Source organism: Melopsittacus undulatus (assembly GCF_012275295.1).
Source record: "Melopsittacus undulatus isolate bMelUnd1 chromosome 29 unlocalized genomic scaffold, bMelUnd1.mat.Z SUPER_29_unloc_1, whole genome shotgun sequence".
In the NCBI taxonomy this organism is placed as follows: Eukaryota; Metazoa; Chordata; class Aves; order Psittaciformes; family Psittaculidae; genus Melopsittacus; species Melopsittacus undulatus.
The window spans coordinates 62,744-87,294 of NW_022993941.1; the positions used below are offsets into that span (position 1 = coordinate 62,744).

At 55.0% G+C, this 24,551-nt stretch overlaps 1 protein-coding gene across 1 annotated transcript; it reads right to left on the minus strand.

The window, feature by feature from the left end:
* Positions 1–1,147: 1,147 nt before the first annotated feature.
* Positions 1,148–24,311, minus strand: LOC117438147 (serine protease 53-like). The gene is made up of 12 exons (XM_034073609.1): positions 24,210–24,311; positions 23,340–23,421; positions 23,123–23,155; positions 20,654–20,828; positions 15,396–15,697; positions 14,182–14,345; positions 12,729–12,782; positions 11,420–11,579; positions 10,033–10,183; positions 4,660–4,952; positions 2,554–2,669; positions 1,148–1,405 (listed from the first exon to the last, which is right to left on the minus strand). The coding sequence occupies exons 2-12, from the start codon at positions 23,410–23,412 to the stop codon at positions 1,148–1,150; spliced, it is 1,779 nt and encodes a 592-aa protein (XP_033929500.1). The 5' UTR covers positions 23,413–23,421; positions 24,210–24,311.
* Between the last annotated feature and the right edge of the window lie 240 nt (positions 24,312–24,551).

Genomic DNA, 24,551 nt, shown 5'->3' on the forward strand with positions numbered 1-24,551 from the left:
CTATGGGCATCACTATGGGTGTCCCTATGGGCATCCCTATGGGTGTCTCTATGGGTATCCCTATGGGTACCATCACCATGGTAACCGCTATGGGCATCCCTATGGGCATCCCTATGGGTATCACTATGGGCATCCCTATGGGCATCCCTATGGGTGTCCCTATGGGTATCACTATGGGTGTCCCTATGGGCATCCCTATGGGCATCCCTATGGGCATCCCTATGGGTATCACTATAGGTACCATCACCATGGCAACCGCTGTGGGTGCCCCCACAGATGTCCCCTCCTGGCTCCTCCATGGCCCCTGTGGACACGGACACAGGTTGGATGAGGGTTATGGGGTGGGGGGAGCCCCATAGGGGGTAATGGGGGGTAATAGGATATAATGGGGTTCAATGGGACTCAATGGGGCTCAATAGGGCTCAATGGGGCTCAATAGGGCTCAATGGGGTTCAATGGGGTTCAATGGGGTTCAATGGGGGTCAGTGGGGTTCAATGGGGCTCAATGGGGTTCAATGGGGTTCAATGGGGGTCAGTGGGGCTCAATGGGGCTCAATGGGGCTCAATGGGGCTCAGTGAGGCTCAATGGGGCTCAATGGGGTTCAATGGGGCTCAATGGGGTTCAATGGGGTTCAATGGGGGTCAGTGGGGCTCAATGGGGTTCAATGGGGCTCAATGGGGCTCAATGGGGCTCACCTGGGTCCGGCGCTAGGACCGAGCGGCGGCGGCGGCGGCTGCGTCTGCGCATGCGCAGGGGGCGGAGCCTGGGCAAGGGGCGGGGCCTGCGGGCGCCGCCGGGGAGGGGGGAGCGGACGAGACCACGCGGTGGGAATGGGGGGGGATCAGGGGGGAGATTGGGCTGAAAACTGGGGAATTTGGGGCTTTTTGGGTGGAATCGAAGGGATTTGGGGTAAAATAAACGGTTCTGAGTGGAACTGCGGAGTTAGGAGGCGGAAATGGGTTGAAATCGGGGGATTTTGGGTCGGGAAGAACCAATGGTGAGGGGATGAGGGGAAAATGGCGGCGTTCGTGTGGGAATGAACCATTGTGTGGGTGCATGGGGGGGTTCAGCCCCCCACAAACGGCTCCGGAGCCCCCCAAGTGCTGCCCATCACCGTTTATTGCCTATGCGCCCCACACATGGGGGTCAGGCCCCCCCCACGGCCTCGGGGTCCCCCCCCCCGCTGGCAATGGGCTCGTCCTCCCACTCGTCCTCCTCCCCCTCCGGGGGGGGGTTGTCATTGAAGTGGATCAGCCGGGACAGGCCTCGGAGCCAGCGCTCCAGGGGGGGGGTGCTCGTGTACCGGAACAGCCGCTCCCCCCCCTCCGGGGCCATGGGAGAGGCCACGCCCATCGCGAACCACGTGGTCCCGTCCACGCAGGCCAATGGGGAGCCGGGAACGGGCTGGGGGGGGGGGGACAAAACGGACCCAAAATGACCCAAAAAGGAGCAAAATAGACTCAAAATAGACCCAAAATTGACCCAAAATGAGCCAAAATGGACCCGAACCCAAGATAGACCCAAAAAGGAGCAAAATTGACCCAAAATTGACCCAAACCAGACCAAAATAGACCCGAAATGGACAGAAATAGACCCAAACCCAATATAGACCCAAAATGGAGTGAAATAGACCCAAAGTAGACCCAAAATGGACCCAAAATGGAGTGAAATGGACCCAAAATAGACCCAAAATGGAGTGAAATGGACCCAAAATGGAGTGAAATGGACCCAAAATAGACCCAAACTGGCCCCAAATGGGTCATGGGGACGCAAAAGAGACCCCAAAGGGACCCGATAGGGGAAATAAGGACCCCAATAGCCCCATAGAGCCCTACAGGAACTCCATAGACCCCTGTAGGAACCCCATAGCGCCCTATAGACCCCTATAGAAACCCCATAGACCCCTATAGGAACCCCATGGAGCCCTATAGGAACCCCATAGAGCCCTATAGGAACCCTATAGACCCCTATAGAGCCCCATAGACCCCTATAGGAACCCCATATTCCCCTATAGGAACCCCATAGAGCCCTATAGGAACCCCATAGACCCCTATAGGAACCCCATAGAGCCCTATAGGAACCCCATAGCGCCCTATAAAAACCCCATAGACCCCTATAGGAACCCCATATTCCCCTATAGGAACCCCATAGAGCCCTATAGACCCCCATAGACCCCTATAGGAACCCCATGGAGCCCCATAGACCCCTATAGGAACCCCATAGAGCCCTATAGGAACCCCATAGAGCCCCATAGACCCCTATAGGAACCCCATATTCCCCTATAGGAACCCCATAGAGCCCTATAGGAACCCCATAGAGCCCCATAGACCCCTATAGGAACCCCATATTCCCCTATAGGAACCCCATAGAGCCCTATAGGAACCCCATATTCCCCTATAGGAACCCCATAGACCCCTATAGGAACCCCATAGACCCCTATAGGAACCCCATATTCCCCTATAGGAACCCCATATTCCCCTATAGGAACCCCATAGACCCCTATAGGAACCCCATAGACCCCTATAGGAACCCCATAGAGCCCATAGAGGCACCTGGCGGCCGCCGCTGTCCTGCAGTGGGGTCACACAGACAGTGTCATTGGTTGGGGTCTCACAGGGGCCTGGTAGGGAGACCTCCATAGAGAGAACATCTGTGGGGCTGAGGGAGCCTGTAGGGGGTAATGGGGTCAATGGGGTCAATGGGGGTAATGGGGGTAATGGGGTAATGGGGGTAATGGGGTAATGGGGGTAATGGGGGTAATGGGGGTAATGGGGGTAATGGGGTAATGGGGGTAATGGGGGTAATGGGGGTAATGGGGGTAATGGGGGTAATGGGGGTAATGGGGTAATGGGGGTAATGGGGTAATGGGGGTAATGGGGGTAATGGGGTAATGGGGTCAATGGGGTAATGGGGGTAATGGGGTAATGGGGGTAATGGGGTCAATGGGGGTAATGGGGGTAATGGGGGTAATGGGGGTAATGGGGGTAATGGGGTCAATGGGGTTAATGGGGGTAATGGGGGTAATGGGGTCAATGGGGGTAATGGGGGTAATGGGGGTAATGGGGTAATGGGGTCAATGGGGTTAATGGGGGTAATGGGGGTAATGGGGTCAATGGGGGTAATGGGGGTAATGGGGGTAATGGGGGTAATGGGGGTAATGGGGTCAATGGGGTCAATGGGGTTAATGGGGGTAATGGGGGTAATGGGGGTAATGGGGCTAATGGGGGTAATGGGGTAATGGGGGTAATGGGGTAATGGGGTCAATGGGGGTAATGGGGGTAATGGGGTAATGGGGGTAATGGGGTAATGGGGTCAATGGGGTTAATGGGGGTAATGGGGGTAATGGGGGTAACGGCATCAATGGGGATAATGGGGACACACTGCGCCCATAGGGCTCTATAGGTCTCACCCCATAGATGATGGGGTCTCTATGGTCTCTATGGTCTCTATGGTCTCTATGTGTCTCTACGTGTCTCTACGTGTCTCTATGGTCTCTATATGTCTCTATGTGTCTCTATGTGTCTCTATGTGTCTCTATGTGTCTCTATGTGTCTCTATGTGTCTCTATGTGTCTCTATGTGTCTCTATGGTCTCTATGGTCTCTATGTGTCTCTACGTGTCTCTACGTGTCTCTATGGTCTCTATATGTCTCTATGTGTCTCTATGTGTCTCTATGTGTCTCTATGTGTCTCTATGTGTCTCTATGTGTCTCTATGTGTCTCTATGTGTCTCTATGTGTCTCTATATGTCTCTATGTGTCTCTATGGTCTCTATGTGTCTCTATGTGTCTCTATGTGTCTCTATGTGTCTCTATGTGTCTCTATGGTCTCTATATGTCTCTATGTGTCTCTATGTGTCCCTATGGTCTCTATATGTCTCTATGTGTCTCTATGGTCTCTATGTGTCTCTATGGTCTCTATGTGTCTCTATGTGTCTCTATGTGTCTCTATGTGTCCCTATGGTCTCTATATGTCTCTATGTGTCTCTATGTGTCTCTATGTGTCTCTATGGTCTCTATGTGTCTCTATGTGTCCCTATGGTCTCTATATGTCTCTATGTGTCTCTATGGTCTCTATGTGTCTCTATGTGTCTCTATGTGTCTCTATGTGTCTCTATGGTCTCTATGTGTCTCTATGGTCTCTATGTGTCTCTATGTGTCTCTATATGTCTCTATGTGTCTCTATGTGTCTCTATGGGTCCCTATGGTCTCTATGTGTCTCTATATGTCTCTATGTGTCTCTATGGTCTCTATGTGTCTCTATGTGTCTCTATGTGTCTCTATGTGTCTCTATGGTCTCTATGTGTCTCTATGTGTCTCTATGTGTCTCTATGTGTCTCTATGTGTCCCTATGGTCTCTATGTGTCTCTATGTGTCTCTATGTGTCTCTATGTGTCTCTATGTGTCCCTATGGTCTCTATGTGTCTCTATATGTCTCTATGTGTCTCTATGGTCTCTATGTGTCTCTATGTGTCTCTATGTGTCTCTATGTGTCTCTATATGTCTCTATGTGTTTCTATGGTCTCTATGTGTCTCTATGGTCTCTATGTGTCTCTATGTGTCTCTATGTGTCTCTATGGGTCTCTATGTGTCTCTATGTGTCTCTATATGTCTCTATAGGGTCTCTATAGGGTCCCTATATGTGTCTATAGGCTCTCACCTGGCTCCGCCCCCATCCCCCAGCACCGGCTCCCGTTGCTGTCCCGGTGTGACCGGTAGGGGGCGCACAAGGTCCTGACCCCCGCGCTCGGGGTCACCGGGGTCACCCGCAGCAGGGCCACGTCCGGGCCCCGCCCCCCGCCCACGTAGGCGCCGTGGAGGTGGAGCCTGGCGACGTGCAGGGCGGGGCCCGTGACGTCAGAGGCGACGTGAGGGGCGGGGCCGGTGACGTCAGAGGTGACGTTGTCGCGCAGGGCAAGGGGGAGGGCCGACCAATCGGAGGGGTCCTGGTGGCTGGAAGGGAGATGTGGGGCTGGGATATAGGGAGGCTATAGGGTTCTATAGGGCTGGGATATAGGGCAGGGATATAGGGATGCTATAGGGGTTCTATAGGGCTGGGATATAGGGCAGGGATATAGGGATGCTATAGGGGTTCTATAGGGCTGGGATATAGGGCAGGGCTATAGGGATGCTATAGGGGTTCTATAGGGCTGGGATATGGGGCAGGGCTATAGGGATGCTATAGGGGTTCTATAGGGCTGGGATATGGGGCAGGGCTATAGGGATGCTATAGGGGTTCTATAGGGCTGGGATATAGGGCAGGGCTATAGGGATGCTATAGGGGTTCTATAGGGCTGGGATATAGGGCAGGGCTATAGGGATGCTATAGGGGTTCTATAGGGCTGGGATATGGGGCAGGGCTATAGGGATGCTATAGGGGTTCTATAGGGCTGGGATATGGGGCAGGGCTATAGGGATGCTATAGGGGTTCTATAGGGCTGGGATATGGGGCAGGGCTATAGGGATGCTATAGGGGTTCTATAGGGCTGGGATATGGGGCAGGGCTATAGGGATGCTATAGGGGTTCTATAGGGCTGGGATATGGGGCAGGGCTATAGGGATGCTATAGGGGTTCTATAGGGCTGGGATATGGGGCAGGGCTATAGGGATGCTATAGGGGTTCTATAGGGCTGGGATATGGGGCAGGGCTATAGGGATGCTGTAGGGGTTCTATAGGGCTGGGATATGGGGCAGGGCTATAGGGATGCTATAGGGGTTCTATGGGGCAGGGATATGGGGCAGGGATATAGGGATGCTATAGGGGTTCTATAGGGCTGGGATATGGGGTTCTATGGGGCAGGGATATAGGGGTTCTATGGGGCAGGGATATAGGGGTTCTATGGGGCAGGGATATGGGGTTCTATGGGGCAGGGATATAGGGGTTCTATGGGGCAGGGATATAGGGAGGCTATGGGGGTTCTATGGGGCAGGGATATAGGGGTTCTATGGGGCAGGGATATAGGGGTTCTATGGGGCAGGGATATGGGGTTCTATGGGGCAGGGATATAGGGGTTCTATGGGGCAGGGATATAGGGGTTCTATGGGGCAGGGATATGGGGTTCTATGGGGCAGGGATATAGGGTTCTATGGGGCAGGGATATAGGGGTTCTATGGGGAAGGGATATAGGGGTTCTATGGGGCAGGGATATAGGGTTCTATGGGGCAGGGATATAGGGGTTCTATGGGGCAGGGATATAGGGTTCTATGGGGAAGGGATATAGGGGTTCTATGGGGCAGGGATATAGGGGTTCTATGGGGCAGGGATATGGGGTTCTATGGGGCAGGGATATAGGGTTCTATGGGGCAGGGATATAGGGAGGCTATGGGGCAGGGATATGGGGTTCTATGGGGCAGGGATATGGGGTTCTATGGGGCAGGGATATGGGGTTCTATGGGGCAGGGATATAGGGAGGCTATAGGGGTTCTATGGGGCAGGGATATAGGGAGGCTATGGGGCAGGGATATAGGGTTCTATAGGGCTGGGATATGGGGCAGGGCTATAGGGATGCTATAGGGGTTCTATAGGGCTGGGATATGGGGCAGGGCTATAGGGATGCTATAGGGGTTCTATAGGGCTGGGATATGGGGCAGGGCTATAGGGAGGCTATAGGGGTTCTATAGGGCTGGGATATGGGGCAGGGCTATAGGGATGCTATAGGGGTTCTATAGGGCTGGGATATGGGGCAGGGCTATAGGGATGCTATAGGGGTTCTATAGGGCTGGGATGTGGGGCAGGGCTATAGGGATGCTATAGGGGTTCTATAGGGCTGGGATATGGGGCAGGGCTATAGGGATGCTATAGGGGTTCTATAGGGCTGGGATATGGGGCAGGGCTATAGGGATGCTATAGGGGTTCTATAGGGCTGGGATATGGGGCAGGGCTATAGGGATGCTATAGGGGTTCTATAGGGCTGGGATATGGGGCAGGGCTATAGGGATGCTATAGGGGTTCTATAGGGCAGGGATATGGGGCAGGGCTATAGGGATGCTATAGGGGTTCTATAGGGCTGGGATATGGGGCAGGGCTATAGGGATGCTATAGGGGTTCTATGGGGCAGGGATATGGGGCAGGGCTATAGGGATGCTATAGGGGTTCTATAGGGCTGGGATATGGGGCAGGGCTATAGGGATGCTATAGGGGTTCTATAGGGCTGGGATATGGGGCAGGGCTATAGGGATGCTATAGGGGTTCTATAGGGCTGGGATATGGGGCAGGGCTATAGGGATGCTATAGGGGTTCTATAGGGCTGGGATATGGGGCAGGGCTATAGGGATGCTATAGGGGTTCTATGGGGCAGGGATATAGGGGTTCTATGGGGCAGGGATATGGGGTTCTATGGGGCAGGGATATAGGGTTCTATGGGGCAGGGATATGGGGTTCTATGGGGCAGGGATATGGGGTTCTATGGGGCAGGGATATGGGGTTCTATGGGGCAGGGATATGGGGGTTCTATGGGGCAGGGATATGGGGTTCTATGGGGCAGGGATATAGGGGTTCTATGGGGCAGGGATATAGGGGTTCTATGGGGCAGGGATATGGGGTTCTATGGGGCAGGGATATAGGGGTTCTATGGGGCAGGGATATAGGGGTTCTATGGGGCAGGGATATAGGGGTTCTATGGGGCAGGGATATGGGGTTCTATGGGGCAGGGATATAGGGGTTCTATGGGGCAGGGATATAGGGGTTCTATGGGGCAGGGATATGGGGTTCTATGGGGCAGGGATATAGGGGTTCTATGGGGCAGGGATATGGGGTTCTATGGGGCAGGGATATGGGGCAGGGATATAGGGGTTCTATGGGGCAGGGATATGGGGGTTCTATGGGGAAGGGATATGGGGGTTCTATGGGGCAGGGATATGGGGGTTCTATGGGGCAGGGATATAGGGGTTCTATGGGGCAGGGATATAGGGGTTCTATAGGGCTGGGATATGGGGGTTCTATGGGGCAGGGATATGGGGTTCTATGGGGCAGGGATATGGGGGTTCTATGGGGCAGGGATATGGGGGTTCTATGGGGAAGGTATATAGGGGTTCTATGGGGCAGGGATATAGGGGTTCTATGGGGCAGGGATATAGGGGTTCTATGGGGCAGGGATATGGGGGTTCTATGGGGCAGGGATATGGGGGTTCTATGGGGCAGGGATATGGGGGTTCTATGGGGAAGGTATATAGGGGTTCTATGGGGCAGGGATATGGGGGTTCTATGGGGCAGGGATATGGGGGTTCTATGGGGCAGGGATATGGGGGTTCTATGGGGCAGGGATATAGGGGTTCTATGGGGCAGGGATATTGGGGTTCTATGGGGCAGGGATATGGGGGTTCTATGGGGCAGGGATATGGGGGTTCTATGGGGCAGGGATATAGGGGTTCTATGGGGCAGGGATATGGGGGTTCTATGGGGCAGGGATATGGGGGTTCTATGGGGCAGGGATATGGGGTTCTATGGGGCAGGGATATGGGGGTTCTATGGGGCAGGGATATGGGGGTTCTATGGGGCAGGGATATGGGGCAGGGATATAGGGATGCTATAGGGGTTCTATGGGGCAGGGATATGGGGGTTCTATGGGGCAGGGATATAGGGGTTCTATGGGGCAGGGATATGGGGGTTCTATGGGGCAGGGATATGGGGGTTCTATGGGGCAGGGATATGGGGTTCTATGGGGCAGGGATATAGGGTTCTATGGGGCAGGGATATAGGGGTTCTATGGGGCAGGGATATGGGGGTTCTATGGGGCAGGGATATAGGGGTTCTATGGGGCAGGGATATGGGGTTCTATGGGGCAGGGATATAGGGGTTCTATGGGGCAGGGATATAGGGAGGCTATGGGGGTTCTATGGGGCAGGGCTATAGGGAGGCTATGGGGGTTCTATGGGGCAGGGATATAGGGGTTCTATGGGGCAGGGATATAGGGGTTCTATGGGGCAGGGATATGGGGTTCTATGGGGCAGGGATATAGGGGTTCTATGGGGCAGGGATATAGGGAGGCTATGGGGGTTCTATGGGGCAGGGTTATAGGGGTTCTATGGGGCAGGGATATAGGGGTTCTATGGGGCAGGGATATGGGGGTTCTATGGGGCAGGGATATGGGGCAGGGATATAGGGGTTCTATGGGGCAGGGATATAGGGGTTCTATGGGGCAGGGATATAGGGAGGCTATGGGGATGCTATATGGATGCTGTGGGGCAGTGCTATGGGGATGCTATGGGGATGCTATGGGGGTGCTATGGGGGTGCATTATGGAGATGCTATGGGGGTTCTATGGGGCAGCGCCATAGGGATGATATAGGGATGCTATGGGGGTTCTATGGGGCAGCATTATGGGGATGATATGAGGCTTCTATGGGGCAGGGCTATGGGGATGCTATGGGGAGCCTATGGGGGTTCTATTGGGCAGCGCTATAGAGATGCTATGGGGCAGCACAATGGGGGTTCTATGGGGCACTGCTATAGGGGATCTATGGGGCAGCTCTATGGGGATGCTATGGGGAGGCTATGGGGAGGCTATGGGGAGGCTATGGGGGTTCTATGGGGCAGTGCTATAGGGATGCTATGAGAAGGATATGGGGGTGCTATAGGGATGCTATGGACCTCAATGCATCTCTATGGGGTCTCTATGGGTCCCTATAGGGTCTCTATAGGGTCTCTATGGGTCTCTATGGGGTCTCTATGGGTCCCTATAGGGTCTCTATAGGGTCTCTATGGGTCTCTATAGGGTCTCTATGGGTCCCTATGGGGTCTCTATGGGTCTCTATGGGTCTCTATGGGTCACTATGGGGTCCCTATGGGTCCCTATGGGGTCTCTATAGGGTCTCTATGGGTCTCTATGGGGTCTCTATGGGTCCCTATGGGGTCTCTATGGGTCTCTATGGGGTCTCTATGGGTCCCTATGGGGTCTCTATGGGTCCCTATGGGGTCTCTATGGGTCTCTATAGGGTCTCTATGTGTCTCTATGGGTCTCTATGGGGTCTCTATGGGTCTCTATAGGGTCTCTATGGGTCCCTATGGGTCTCTATGGGTCTCTATGGGTCTCACCCTATGAAGCACTGTGCCGCACTCAGCACCCACTCCTCGCTCACCAGTGCCCCCCAGCAATGGGGCTGCCCCCCAAGCAGCAGCAGCACAGACCAGGGCCAGGCCCCATCGCTGGGGGGCGTCAGTGTGGGGCCGCCCCACATCCCGCAGCCTGTGGGGCACACACTGGGTCTATGGGGCGCCCCATAGCTCTATGGGGCACACACACAGAGGGGTCTATGGGGCGCCCCATAGCTCTATGGGGCACACACACAGAGGGTCTATGGGGTGCCCATTGCTCTATGGGGCACACACACAGAGGGGTCTATGGGGTGCCCCATAGCTCTATGGGGCACAAACACAGAGGGTCTATGGGGCGCCCCATAGCTCTATGGGGCACACACACAGAGGGTCTATGGGGCACCCCATAGCTCTATGGGGCACACACACAGAGGGTCTATGGGGGCCCCATTGCTCTATGGGGCACACACACAGAGGGTCTATGGGGCGCCCATTGCTCTATGGGGCACACACACAGAGGGGTCTATGGGGCACCCCATTGCTCTATGGGGCACACACAGGGTCTATGGGGCGCCCCATAGCTCTATGGGGCACACACACAGAGGGGTCTATGGGGCGCCCCATAGCTCTATGGGGCACACACACACACAGGTCTCTATGGGTCCCACACACATGTATCTATGGGTCTCACATATATCTATGGGTCACACACAGTATCTATGGGTCCCACAGTATCTATGGGTCACACACACACAGTATCTATGGGTCACACACACATGTATCTATGGGTCACACACACATGTATCTATGGGTCACACACACACATGTATCTATGGGTCACACACATGTATCTATGGGTCACACACACAATCTATGGGTCACACACATGTATCTATGGGTCACACACAGTATCTATGGGTCACACACACACATGTATCTATGGGTCACACACACATGTATCTATGGGTCACACACACACATGTATCTATGGGTCACACACATGTATCTATGGGTCACACACACACAGTATCTATGGGTCACACACATGTATCTATGGGTCACACACATGTATCTATGGGTCACACATGTATCTATGGGTCACACACACACATGTATCTATGGGTCACACACACACAGTATCTATGGGTCACACACACACATGTATCTATAGGTCACACACAGGTATCTATGGGGCGCCCCACACTATCTATAGGTCACACATAGGTCTCTATGGGGCGCCCCACATGATCTATGGGTCACACACAGGTATCTATGGGTCACACATAGGTATCTATGGGTCACACACAGGTATCTATAGGTCACACAGGTATCTATGGGGCGCCCCACAAGTGTCTCTATGGGTCCCATGTATGTCTCTGGGTCTCACCCCTGCAGATCCCGTCCTCAGTCGCTGTCTCTGTCCCCTCCCCCACTCTCATGAAGGCCTCCGGGGGCAGCAGCTGCTGCAGCCACAGTGAGTGTGGGGGCAGGGCAGGGCCCAGGGCCGGGAGCCGCCCACAGCCCAGGCTGAAGCTGAGGACACCGGCCTGGGGTCACACAGGGGTCAGACAGGGGTCACGCAGGGGTCAGACAGGGGTCACGCAGGGGTCACACAGGGGTCACACAGGGGTCACACAGGGGTCAGACAGGGGTCACGCAGGGGTCACGGAGGGGTCACACAGGGGTCACACAGGGGTCACACAGGGGTCAGACTGGGGTCACACAGGGGTCAGACAGGGGTCACACAGGGGTCAGACAGGGGTCACACAGGGGTCACACAGTGAGTGTGGGGGCAGGGCAGGGCCCAGGGCCGGGAGCCGCCCACAGCCCAGGCTGAAGCTGAGGACACCGGCCTGGGGTCACACAGGGGTCACAGGGGTCAGACAGGGGTCACGCAGGGGTCACACAGGGGTCACACAGGGGTCACACAGGGGTCACGCAGGGGTCACACAGGGGTCACACAGTGAGTGTGGGGGCAGGGCAGGGCCCAGGGCCGGGAGCCGCCCACAGCCCAGGCTGAAGCTGAGGACACCGGCCTGGGGTCACACAGGGGTTACAGGGGTCAGACAGGGGTCACACAGGGGTCAGACAGGGGTCAGACAGGGGTCACACAGGGGTCAGACAGGGGTCACGCAGGGGTCACACAGGGGTCACGCAGGGGTCACGCAGGGGTCACACAGGGGTCACACAGGGGTCACACAGTGAGTGTGGGGGCAGGGCAGGGCCCAGGGCCGGGAGCCGCCCACAGCCCAGGCTGAAGCTGAGGACACCGGCCTGGGGTCACACAGGGGTCACAGGGGTCAGACAGGGGTCACAGGGGTCACACAGGGGTCAGACAGGGGTCAGACAGGGGTCAGACAGGGGTCACACAGGGTCAGACAGGGGTCAGACAGGGGTCACGCAGGGGTCACACAGGGGTCACGCAGGGGTCAGACAGGGGTCAGACAGGGGTCAGACAGGGGTCAGACAGGGGTCAGACAGGGGTCACACAGGAGTCACGGAGGGGTCACGGAGGGGTCACGGAGGGGTCACGGAGGGGTCACAGGGGTCAGACAGGGGTCACAGGGGTCACACAGGGGTCACACAGGGTCAGACAGGGGTCAGACAGGGGTCACGCAGGGGTCACGCAGGGGTCACGCAGGGGTCACGCAGGGGTCACGCAGGGGTCAGCCCAGCCTGAAGCTGAGGACTCCAACCTGGAACCAGCGGCCGAGGGAGGAGCGACACTGGATGGGGCCTCCGGAGTCAGCCTGGGGTCACACAGGGGTCATGGAGGGGTCATAGGGGTCAGACAGGGGTCATGGAGGGGTCAGAGGGGTCAGGGAGGGGTCATAGAGGGGTCAGAAAGGGGTCAGACAGGGGTCACAGAGGGGTCATAAGGGTCAGACAGGGGTCACAGAGGGGTCATAGGGGTCAGACAAGGGTTAAAGGGGTCATACAGGGGTCATAGGGGTCAGACAGGGGTCATGGACAGGTCACAGAGCAGTCATAGGGCTCACAGAGGGGGCATAGGGGTCATGGAGGGGTCAGATGGGTCACAGAGGGGTCACATGGGGTAATGGAGGGGTCACACAGGGGTCAGACAAGGGTCACAGAGAGATCATGGAGGGGTCAGACAGGGGTCACAGAGGGGTCAGACAGAGGTCATCAAGGGATCATACAGGGGTTATATAGGGGATCATATACAGGCCATATAGAGGTCATATAGGGTCATATAAAGGTCATAGAAGAGTCATAGTTATACAGGGCCCCATACCCCCTATCCCCCCCATAACCCCATAGGACCCCACACCCCCCATAGAGCCCCATAGAGCCCCATACACCCCATAGACACCCCATAGAGCCCCATACACCCCATAGAGCCCCACACCCCCCATAGAGCCCCATACACCCCATAGAGCCCCACACCCCATAGAGCCCCATACACCCCATAGAGCCCCACACCCCCCATAGAGCCCCATACACCCCATAGACACCCCATAGAGCCCCATACCCCCCATAGAGCCCCATACACCCCATAGAGCCCCATACACCCCATAGACACCCCATAGAGCCCCATACACCCCACAGAGCCCCACACCCCCCATAGACCCCCATAGACCCCCATAGACCCCCCATAGACCCCCATAGACCCCCATAGACCCCCCATAGACCCCCATAGACCCCCCATAGACCCCCCATAGGACCCCATAGACCCCCCATAGACCCCCCATAGACCCCCATAGACCCCCATAGACCCCATAGAGCCCCATAGACCCCCCATAGACCCCCATAGACCCCCATAGACCCCATAGACCCCCCATAGACCCCCATAGACCCCCATAGACCCCCATAGACCCCCCATAGACCCCCATAGACCCCCCATAGACCCCCATAGACCCCATAGACCCCCCATAGACCCCCCATAGACCCCCCATAGACCCCCATAGACCCCCCATAGACCCCATAGACCCCCCATAGACCCCCCATAGACCCCCCATAGACACCCATAGAGCCCCATAGACCCCCCATAGACCCCCCATAGACACCCATAGAGCCCCATAGACCCCCCATAGACCCCCATAGACCCCCCATAGACCCCCATAGACCCCCATAGACCCCCATAGACCCCCATAGACCCCCCATAGACCCCATAGAGCCCCATAGTACCTGACACGCCCCCTGTCCGGCCACGCCCCCCGCGCAGAGCATGCTGGGACGCGCCGGGCGCCGCAGGGACCTCTGCTGGAGCCTCCCATAGAGACAGTTACAGACGTCAGAGCTCAGCAGGGGGAGGGGCAGGGCCTGGAGGGGGGACAGGGGGGGGAGGGGAACTGGGGGGACACAGAGAGACCTATAGACCCTATAGAGACCTATAGGGACACATAGAGACACATAGAGACCATAGAGACACATAGAGACCATAGGGACACATAGAGACCCATAGAGACACATAGAGACACATAGAGACACATAGAGACACATAGAGACACATAGAGACCCATAGAGACCCCATAGAGAGACATTGGGACCCATAGAGAGACACAGAGACCCATAGGAACCCCATAGAGACCCCATGGAGCCCCATACAGACCCATAGAGACCCATAAAGACCCCATAGAAACAACATAGAGCCCCATAAAGACCCCATACGGACCCATAGAGACCCATAGGGACCCATAAAGACCCATAGACACCCCATAGTAACCCCATAGAGCCCCATAGACACCCCATAGTAACCCCATAGAGCCCCATAGAGACCCCATAGAGACCCATAGAGACCCCATAGAGCCCCATAGAGCCCCATAGAGACCCCATAGAGACCCATACAGACCCCATAGAGACCCCATAGAGCCCCATAGAGCCCCATAGAGACCCCATAGAGACCCCATACCCCCCCCATACCTCCCCATTGACCCCCATAGCCCCTCCCCCAGCCCCTCCCACCCCGTTAGCCCCGCCCCCCATTAGCTCCTCCCCCTCACCGTCCTCCCCCACGTGACCCGTTAGCCCCGCCCCCTCACCGTCCTCCCCCCCACGTGACCCCTTAGCCCCGCCCCCTCACCGTCCTCTCCCACGTGACCCCGTTAGCCCCGCCCCCTCACCGTCCTCTCCCACGTGACCCCGTTAGCCCCGCCCCCCTCACCGTCCTCCCCCACGTGACCCCTTAGCCCCGCCCCTCACCGTCCTCCCCCACGTGACCCCTTAGCCCCTCCCCCTCACCGTCCTCCCCCACGTGACCCGTTAGCCCCGCCCCTCACCGTCCTCCCACCCCCACGTGACCCCTTAGCCCCGCCCCCTCAGCGTCCTCTCCCACGTGACCCTTTAGCCCCGCCCCCTCACCGTCCTCCCCCCCACGTGACCCCGTTAGCCCCGCCCCTCACCGTCCTCCCCCACGTGACCCCAGCCGGTCACCCAGCACTGGCTCCCATAAGGCAGCGCGGTCAGTGGGCGGGGCAAGCAGATGGTGCCCACGTGGGGGCCCAGGCGGGCGGCCCCGCGCAGGCGCACCAGGGCCAGGTCGTGACCCCGCCTCACGTGGCGGAAGCGCGGGTGCGTCACCACGCGGGTCACGTGGAGGGACTGCTCCCCCTCGGCCACGCCCCCCCCCCCCCCCGCGCGCGCCGGGAGGCGGAGCCTGCCCAGGACCGCGCGCCACGAGGAGGGGTCACGTGCTCCGGGGGCGCTGCGGGGGGGGGAGGGGAGAATGGGGGTGAATGGGGGTCTATGGGGGTCTATGGGGGTCTATGGGGGGTCTATGGGGGTCTATGGGGGGTCTATGGGGGTCTATGGGGGGTCTATGGGGGTCTATGGGGGTCTATGGGGGGTCTATGGGGGTCTATGGGGTCTATAGGGGTCTATGGGGGTCTATGGGGGGTCTATGGGGGGTCTATGGGGGTCTATGGGGGGTCTATGGGGGGTCTATGGGGGGTCTATGGGGGGTCTATGGGGGGTCTATGGGGGTCTATGGGGGTCTATGGGGGTCTATGGGGGTCTATGGGGTGTCTATGGGGGTCTATGGGGGGTCTATGGGGGGTCTATGGGGGGTCTATGGGGGTCTATGGGGGGTCTATGGGGGGTCTATGGGGGGTCTATGGGGGTCTATGGGGGGTCTATGGGGGTCTATGGGGGTCTATGGGGGGTCTATGGGGGTCTATGGGGGTCTATGGGGGGTCTATGGGGGGTCTATGGGGGTCTATGGGGTGGCTATGGGGGGTTACGGACGGGGTCTATGGGGGTTCTATGGGGGTCTATGTGGGGACTATGGGGGTCTATGGGAGGTCTATGGGGGTCTATGGGGGTCTATGGGGGTCTATGGGGGGTCTGTGGGGGTCTATGGGGGGTCTATGGGGGTCTATGGGGGGTCTATGGGGGTCTATGGGGGTCTATAGGGGTCTATGGGGGGTCTATGGGGGTCTATGGGTGTCTATGGGGGGTCTATGGGGGTCTATGGGGGGTCTATGGGGGTCTATGGGGGGTCTATGGGGGTCTATGGGGGGTGTATGGGGGGTCTATGGGGGTCTATGGGGGGTCTATGGGGGGTCTATGGGGGGTCTATGGGGGTCTATGGGGGGTCTATGGGGGTCTATGGGGGGTCTATGGGGGTCTAGGGGGGGTCTATGGGGGGTCTATGGGGGGTCTATGGGGGGTCTATGGGGGTCTATGGGGGGTCTATGGGGGTCTATGGGGGTCTATGGGGGGTCTATGGGGTGTCTATGGGGGTCTATGGGGGTCTATGGGGGGTCTATGGGGGGTCTATGGGGTGTCTATGGGGGTCTATGGGTGTCTATGGGGGGTCTATGGGGGGTCTATGGGGGGTCTATGGGGTGTCTATGGGGGTCTATGGGGGTCTATGGGGGGTCTATGGGGGGTCTATGGGGATCTATGGGGGGTCTATGGGGGTCTATGGGGGGTCTATGGGGGGTGTATGGGGGTCTATGGGGGTCTATGGGGGGTCTATGGGGGGTCTATGGGGGTCTATGGGGGGTCTATGGGGGGTCTATGGGGGGTCTATGGGGGGTCTATGGGGGTCTATGGGGGTCTATGGGGGGTCTATGGGGGGTCTATGGGGGGTCTATGGGGGTCTATGGGGTGTCTATGGGGGTGTATGGGGGTCTATGGGGGTGTATGGGGGGTCTATGGGGTGTCTATGGGGGTGTATGGGGGTCTATGGGGGTCTATGGGGGGTCTATGGGGGGTCTATGGGGGTCTATGGGGGTCTATGGGGGTCTATGGGGGGTCTATGGGGGGGCTATGGGGGTCTATGGGGGTCTATGGGGGGTCTATGGGGGGTCTATGGGGGTCTATGGGGGGTCTATGGGGTGTCTATGGGGGGTCTATGGGGGGTCTATAGCATCTATAGGGGGTCTATGGGGGGTTATGGGGGTCTATAGGCGATCTATAGGGGATCTATAGGGGATCTATGGGGGGTCTATGGGGGGTCTATAGCATCTATAGGGGGTTTATAGGGGATCTATTGCATATATGGGGCATAAGGGGGGCTATGGGGGACATATTACCCCCCATATCCCCCCACATCCTCCCCATATAACATCATATAACCCCATATCCCCCCCCACATACTCCCTATATACCCCATATGACCCCCATATAACCCCATATCCCCCCATATAACCCCCATATAACCCCCATATAACCCCATATAACACCCATATAACCCCATATAACACCCGTATAACCCCCATATAACCCCATATAACCCTATATAGCCCATAGGTCGTACCCCCGGAAGCAGTGCGCAGCACTGAGCACCCAATGGGGGCTCACCAGGCTCCCCCCGCACCGATGCTGCCCCCATATACCCCATATAACCCCATATAACACCCATATAACACCCATATAACACTATATAACACCCATATAACCCCCATATAACACCCATATAACACCCATATAACCCTATATAACACCCATATAACCCCATATAACACCCATATAACACCCATATAACCCCATATAGCCCCATATAACACCCATATAACCCCATATAACACCCATATAACCCCCATTACCCCATATAACCCCATATAACACCCATATAACCCCATATAACCCCATATAACACCCATATAACCCCATATAACCCCATATAACACCCATATAACACCCATACAACCCTATATAACCCTATATAACCCTATATAGCCCATAGGTCGTACCCCCGGAAGCAGTGCGCAGCACTGAGCACCCAATGGGGGCTCACCAGGCTCCCCCCGCATCGATGCTGCCCCCATATACCCCATATAACCCCATATAACACCCATATAACACCCATATAACACCCATATAACCCCATATAACACCCATATAACACCCATATAACACCCATATAACCCCATATAACACCCATATACCCCCATATAACCCCATATAACACCCATATAACACCCATACAACCCCATATAACACCCATATACCCCTATATAACCCTATATAGCCCATAGGTCGTACCCCCGGAAGCAGTGCGCAGCACTGAGCACCCAATGGGGGCTCACCAGGCTCCCCCCGCACCGATGCTGCCCCCATATACCCCATATAACCCCATATAACCCCATATAACACCCATATAACCCCATATAACCCCATATAACACCCATATACCCCATATAACACCCATATAACACCCATATACCCCCATATAACACCCATATAACCCCATATAACACCCATATAACCCCATATAACACCCATATAACACCCATATAACCCCATATAACCCCATATAACACCCATATAACCCCATATAACCCCATATAACACCCATATAACAGCCATATAACCCCATATAACACCCATATACCCCCATATAACACCCATATAACACCCATATAACCCCCATATAACCCCATATAACCCCCATATAACCCCATATAACACCCATATAACCCCATATAACCCCATATAACACCCATATAACACCCATATAACCCTATATAACCCTATATAACCCTATATAGCCCATAGGTCGTACCCCCGGAAGCAGTGCGCAGCACTGAGCACCCAATGGGGGCTCACCAGGCTCCCCCCGCACCGATGCTGCCCCCATATACCCCATATAACCCCATATAACCCCATATAACCCCATATAACACCCATATAACCCCATATAACACCCATATAACCCCATATAACACCCATATAACACCCATATAACACCCATATAACCCCATATAACCCCATATAACACCCATATAACCCCATATAACACCCATATAACCCCATATAACACCCATATAACACCCATATAACACCCATATAACACCCATATAACACCCATATAACCCCCATATAACCCCATATAACCCCCATATAACCCCATATAACACCCATATAACACCCATATAACCCCATATAACCCCATATAACACCCATATAACACCCATATAACACCCATATAACCCCATATAACACCCATATAACCCCATATAACACCCATATAACCCCATATAACACCCATATAACCCCATATAACACCCATATAACACCCATATACCCCCATATAACCCCATATAACACCCATATAACACCCATATAACCCCATATAACACCCATACAACCCTATATAACCCCATATAACCCTATATAGCCCATAGGTCGTACCCCCGGAAGCAGTGCGCAGCACTGAGCACCCAATGGGGGCTCACCAGGCTCCCCCCGCACCGATGCTGCCCCCATATACCCCATATAACACCCATATAACCCCATATAACCCCATATAACACCATATAACCCCATATAACACCCATATAACCCCATATAACCCCATATAACACCCATATAACCCCATATAACCCCATATAACCCCCATATAACACCCATATAACCCCATATAACCCCATATAACCCCCATATAACACCCATATAACCCTATATAACACCCATATAACCCCATATAACACCCATATAACCCCATATAACACCCATATAACCCCCATATAACACCCATATAACCCCATATAACACAACACCCATATAACCCCATATAACACCCATATAACACCCATATAACACCCATATAACACCCATATAACCCCCATATAACACCCATATAACCCCATATAACACCCATATAACCCCCATATAACACCCATATAACCCCCATATAACACCAATATAACCCCATATAACCCCATATAACACCCATATAACCCCATATAACACCCATATAACCCCATATAACCCCATATAACACCATATAACACCCATATAACACCCATATAACACCCATATAACCCTATATAACCCTATATAGCCCATAGGTCGTACCCCCGGAAGCAGTGCGCAGCACTGAGCACCCAATGGGGGCTCACCAGGCTCCCCCCGCACCGATGCTGCCCCCATATACCCCATATAACACCCATATAACACCCATATAACCCCATATAACACCCATATAACCCCATATAACACCCATATAACCCCCATATAACCCCATATAACCCCCATATAACACCCATATAACCCCATATAACACCCATATAACCCCATATAACACCCATATAACCCTATATAACACCCATATAACCCCATATAACACCCATATAACACCCATATAACCCCATATAACACCCATACAACCCTATATAACCCCATATAACCCTATATAGCCCATAGGTCGTACCCCCGGAAGCAGTGCGCAGCACTGAGCACCCAATGGGGGCTCACCAGGCTCCCCCCGCATCGATGCTCCCCCCCCAGTTCGAGGCTCACCTGCCAAGGCCACGCCCCCGGCTCCGCCCCGGCCCCGCCCACCACGCGGCCCCGCCCCGGCGCATGCGCGGAGCCGCAGGCTGGCCCTGCGCAGGAGATAGAGGGGGGGATATAGGGTCTATATGGGGGATATAGGGTCTGTATGGAGTATATGGGGTCTATATGGGGTATATAGGGTGTTTATGGGGTATATAGGGTCTGTATGGGGTATATAGGGTCTATATGGGGTATATGGGGTCTATATGGGGTATATGGGGTCTATATGGGGTATATAGGGTCTGTATGGGGTATATAGGGTCTATAGGGGGTATATGGGGTCTATATGGGGTATATAGGGTCTATATGGGGTATATAGGGTCTGTATGGGGTATATAGGGTGTTTATGGGGGTATATGGGGTCTGTATGGGGTATATAGGGTGTTTATGGGGGTATATGGGATGTTTATGGGGTATATAGGGTGTATATGGGGTATATAGGGTGTTTATGGGCTATATAGGGTCTATATGGGGTATATAGGGTCTGTATGGGGTATATGGGGTCTATATAGGGTATATAGGGTCTATATGGGGTATATATAGGGTATATAGGGTCTATATAGGGTCTATATGGGGTATATAGGGTCTGTATGGGGTATATAGGGTCTGTATGGGGTATATAGGGTCTATATGGGGTATATGGGGTCTATATAGGGTATATAGGGTCTATATGGGGTATATGGGGTCTATATAGGGTATATAGGGTCTATATGGGGTATATGGGGTCTATATGGGGTATATAGGGTCTATATGGGGTATATGGGGTCTATATAGGGTATATAGGGTCTATATGGGGTATATGGGGTATATATAGGGTATATAGGGTCTATATAGGGTCTATATGGGGTATATGGGGTATATATGGGGTATATGGGGTATATAGGGTCTGTATGGGGTATATAGGGTCTATATGGGGTATATGGGGTCTATATGGGGTATATAGGGTGTTTATGGGGTATATAGGGTCTGTATGGGGTATATAGGGTGTTTTTGGGGTATATACGGTGTTTATGGGGTATATAGGGTGTATATGGGGTATATAGGGTGTTTATGGGGTATATAGGGTCTGTATGGGGTATATAGGGTCTGTATGGGGTATATAGGGTGTTTATGGGGGTATATGGGGTCTGTATGGGGTATATAGGGTGTTTATGGGGGTATATGGGATGTTTATGGGGTATATAGGTTGTTTATGGGGGTATATGGGATGTTTATGGGGTATATAGGGTGTTTATGGGGGTAATATGGGGTCTATATGGGGTATATAGGGTCTGTATGGGGTATATAGAGTGTTTATGGGGTATATAGGGTCTGTATGGGGGTCTATGGGGTGCTTATGGGGGTATATAGGGTCTGTATGGTATATACAGGGTTTATATGGGGTACAAAGTGTCTATGGGGGTATATAGGGGTCTATGTGGGGGGTTTATAGGGTCTCTATGGAGTATATAGGGTCTGTATGGGGATCTATGGGGTTATAGGGACACCCTATGGAGCCCTATGCGGGTTCTATGGGGCCCAGCATCCCCTTGAGGTCAGGACCGTTGGCCATGGGGTTGCGCCATAGGGGGAAGTGGGACGGGGGAAGTGAGGGGCCCCCATAACCACCCCATAGACACCCATAGAGACCCCATAGCACCCCATAGAGACCCCATAGAGACCCCACAGAACCCCATAGACACCCATATCCACCCCATAGCACCCCATAGAGACCCCATAGAGACCCCATAGAACCCCATAGCACCCCATAGAGACCCCATAGAACCCCATAGCCACCCATAACCACCCCATAGACACCCCATAGACACCCATAACCACCCCATAGAGACCCCATAGCACCCCATAGACACCCCATAGACACCCCATAGCACCCCATAGACACCCATAACCACCCCATAGCACCCCATAGACACCCCATAGAACCCCATAGAACCCCATAGACACCCCATACAGACCCCACAGAACCCCATAGACACCCATATCCACCCCATAGAGACCCCATAGCACCCCATAGACACCCCATAGACACCCCATAGCACCCCATAGACACCCATAACCACCCCATAGAGACACCATAGCACCCCATAGAACCCCATAGAACCCCATAGACACCCCATACAGACCCCACAGAACCCCATAGACACCCATATCCACCCCATAGACACCCCATAGACACCCATATCCACCCCATAGACACCCCATAGCACCCCATAGCCACCCCATAGACACCCCATAGACACCCATAGACACCCCATAGACACCCCATAGACACCCCATAGCCACCCCATAGACACCCCATAGCCACCCCATAGCCACCCCATAGACACCCCATAACCCCCCTTACATTCTTCCTCCTCCTCCTCAGCAGCAGCTCCACCTATGGGGGGGGCACAAAAAGGGGGTGAAGCCACTTATGGGGCAGCCCCCCCCCCCCCCCCGCCCCACCCCTGCCCCATAGCGCCCCATAGAACCGGCCCCACCGGTTCTATGGGGCACACCCGGACGCGGTTCCCCCCCCCAGGGCACTTGTGGGTCCCATGTGTGGGGCGCCCCACACTTACATGCGAGCAGCAGCAGCAGCCATAGGGCGGCGGTTGTGGGGCCGGGGGGGTTGGGGGGGGCAGGGCGAGCCATGGGGCAGAGCTGGGGGGGGGAGAGGTTATGGGGTGGATATGGGGTAGATATGGGGTGGATATGGGGTGGATATGGGGTTCTATGGGGTGGATATGGGGTTCTATAGGGTGTCTATGGGGTGGATATGGGGTTGTATAGGGTGTCTATGGGGTGGATATGGGGTTCTATGGGGTGGATATGGGGTGCTATGGGGTGTCTATGGGGTGTTATGGGGTGGATATGGGGTTCTATGGGGTGTCTATGGGGTGCTATGGGGTGGATATGGGGGTCTATGGGGCTCTATGGGGTGGATATGGGGTTCTATGGGGTGCTATGGGGTGGATATGGGGTGTCTATGGGGTGTCTATGGGGTGTTATGGGGTGGATATGGGGTTCTATGGGGTGGATATGGGGTGCTATGGGGTGGATATGGGGTGTCTATGGGGTGTCTATGGGGTGTTATGGGGTGGATATGGGGTTCTATGGGGTGTCTATGGGGCTCTATGGGGTGGATATGGGGTTCTATGGGGTGTCTATGAGGTGCTATAGGGTGTCTATGGGGTGCTATGGGGTGGATATGGGGTGTCTATGGGGTGCTATAGGGTGTCTATAGGGTGCTATGGGGTGTCTATGGGGTGTCTATGGGGCTAGAGGGTCTCTGGGTCCTTATGGGGTCCCTATGGGTCAAGGGAGGTGTTCTCTCTAGGTCCCATATGGGCCCCTATAGGTCTCTATGGGGCGGGGGTTCTATGGGTCCCAGGATGTCCCTATGGGTCCAGAAGGGATCTCTATAGGTCTCTATGGGTCCCAGAATGTACCTGTGGGTCCGGATGGAGTCTCTGTGGGTCTCTATGGGTCGCTATAGGTCCCTATAGGTCTCTATAGGTCCCTATAGGTCTCTATGGGTCCCTATAGGTCTCTATGGGTCCTCCCCGTCCCTCCCTCCCCTTTTAACCCCTATGGCCCCGCCCCCATGAACTACATCCCCCAGCATCCCCCGCGGCTCCAGCCCCCACCGCCAGCCAATCAGAGCGGGGCAAGGGGGGGCGGGCAGCCAATGGGGAGGAGCGGACGGGAGAGCCAATGAGACGGCGAGAGGGGCGGGGCTTGACTCCGAGGCCACGCCCCCTCCCCGCCCGTTTACGTCCCATTTGGGGCCG

Bases quoted from the DNA above. Each gene is read 5' to 3' on its own strand.
- LOC117438147 (XM_034073609.1), bottom strand. From the start codon at position 23,412: ATGGCTCGCCCTGCCCCCCCCAACCCCCCCGGCCCCACAACCGCCGCC. The intron at 23,156-23,339 runs GTAAGTGTGGGG...CCCCCCCCATAG, and splicing joins GCTGCTGCTGCTGCTCGCAT to GTGGAGCTGCTGCTGAGGAG. The intron at 12,783-14,181 runs GTACTATGGGGC...GTGTGACCCCAG, and splicing joins CCGGACAGGGGGCGTGTCAG to GCTGACTCCGGAGGCCCCAT.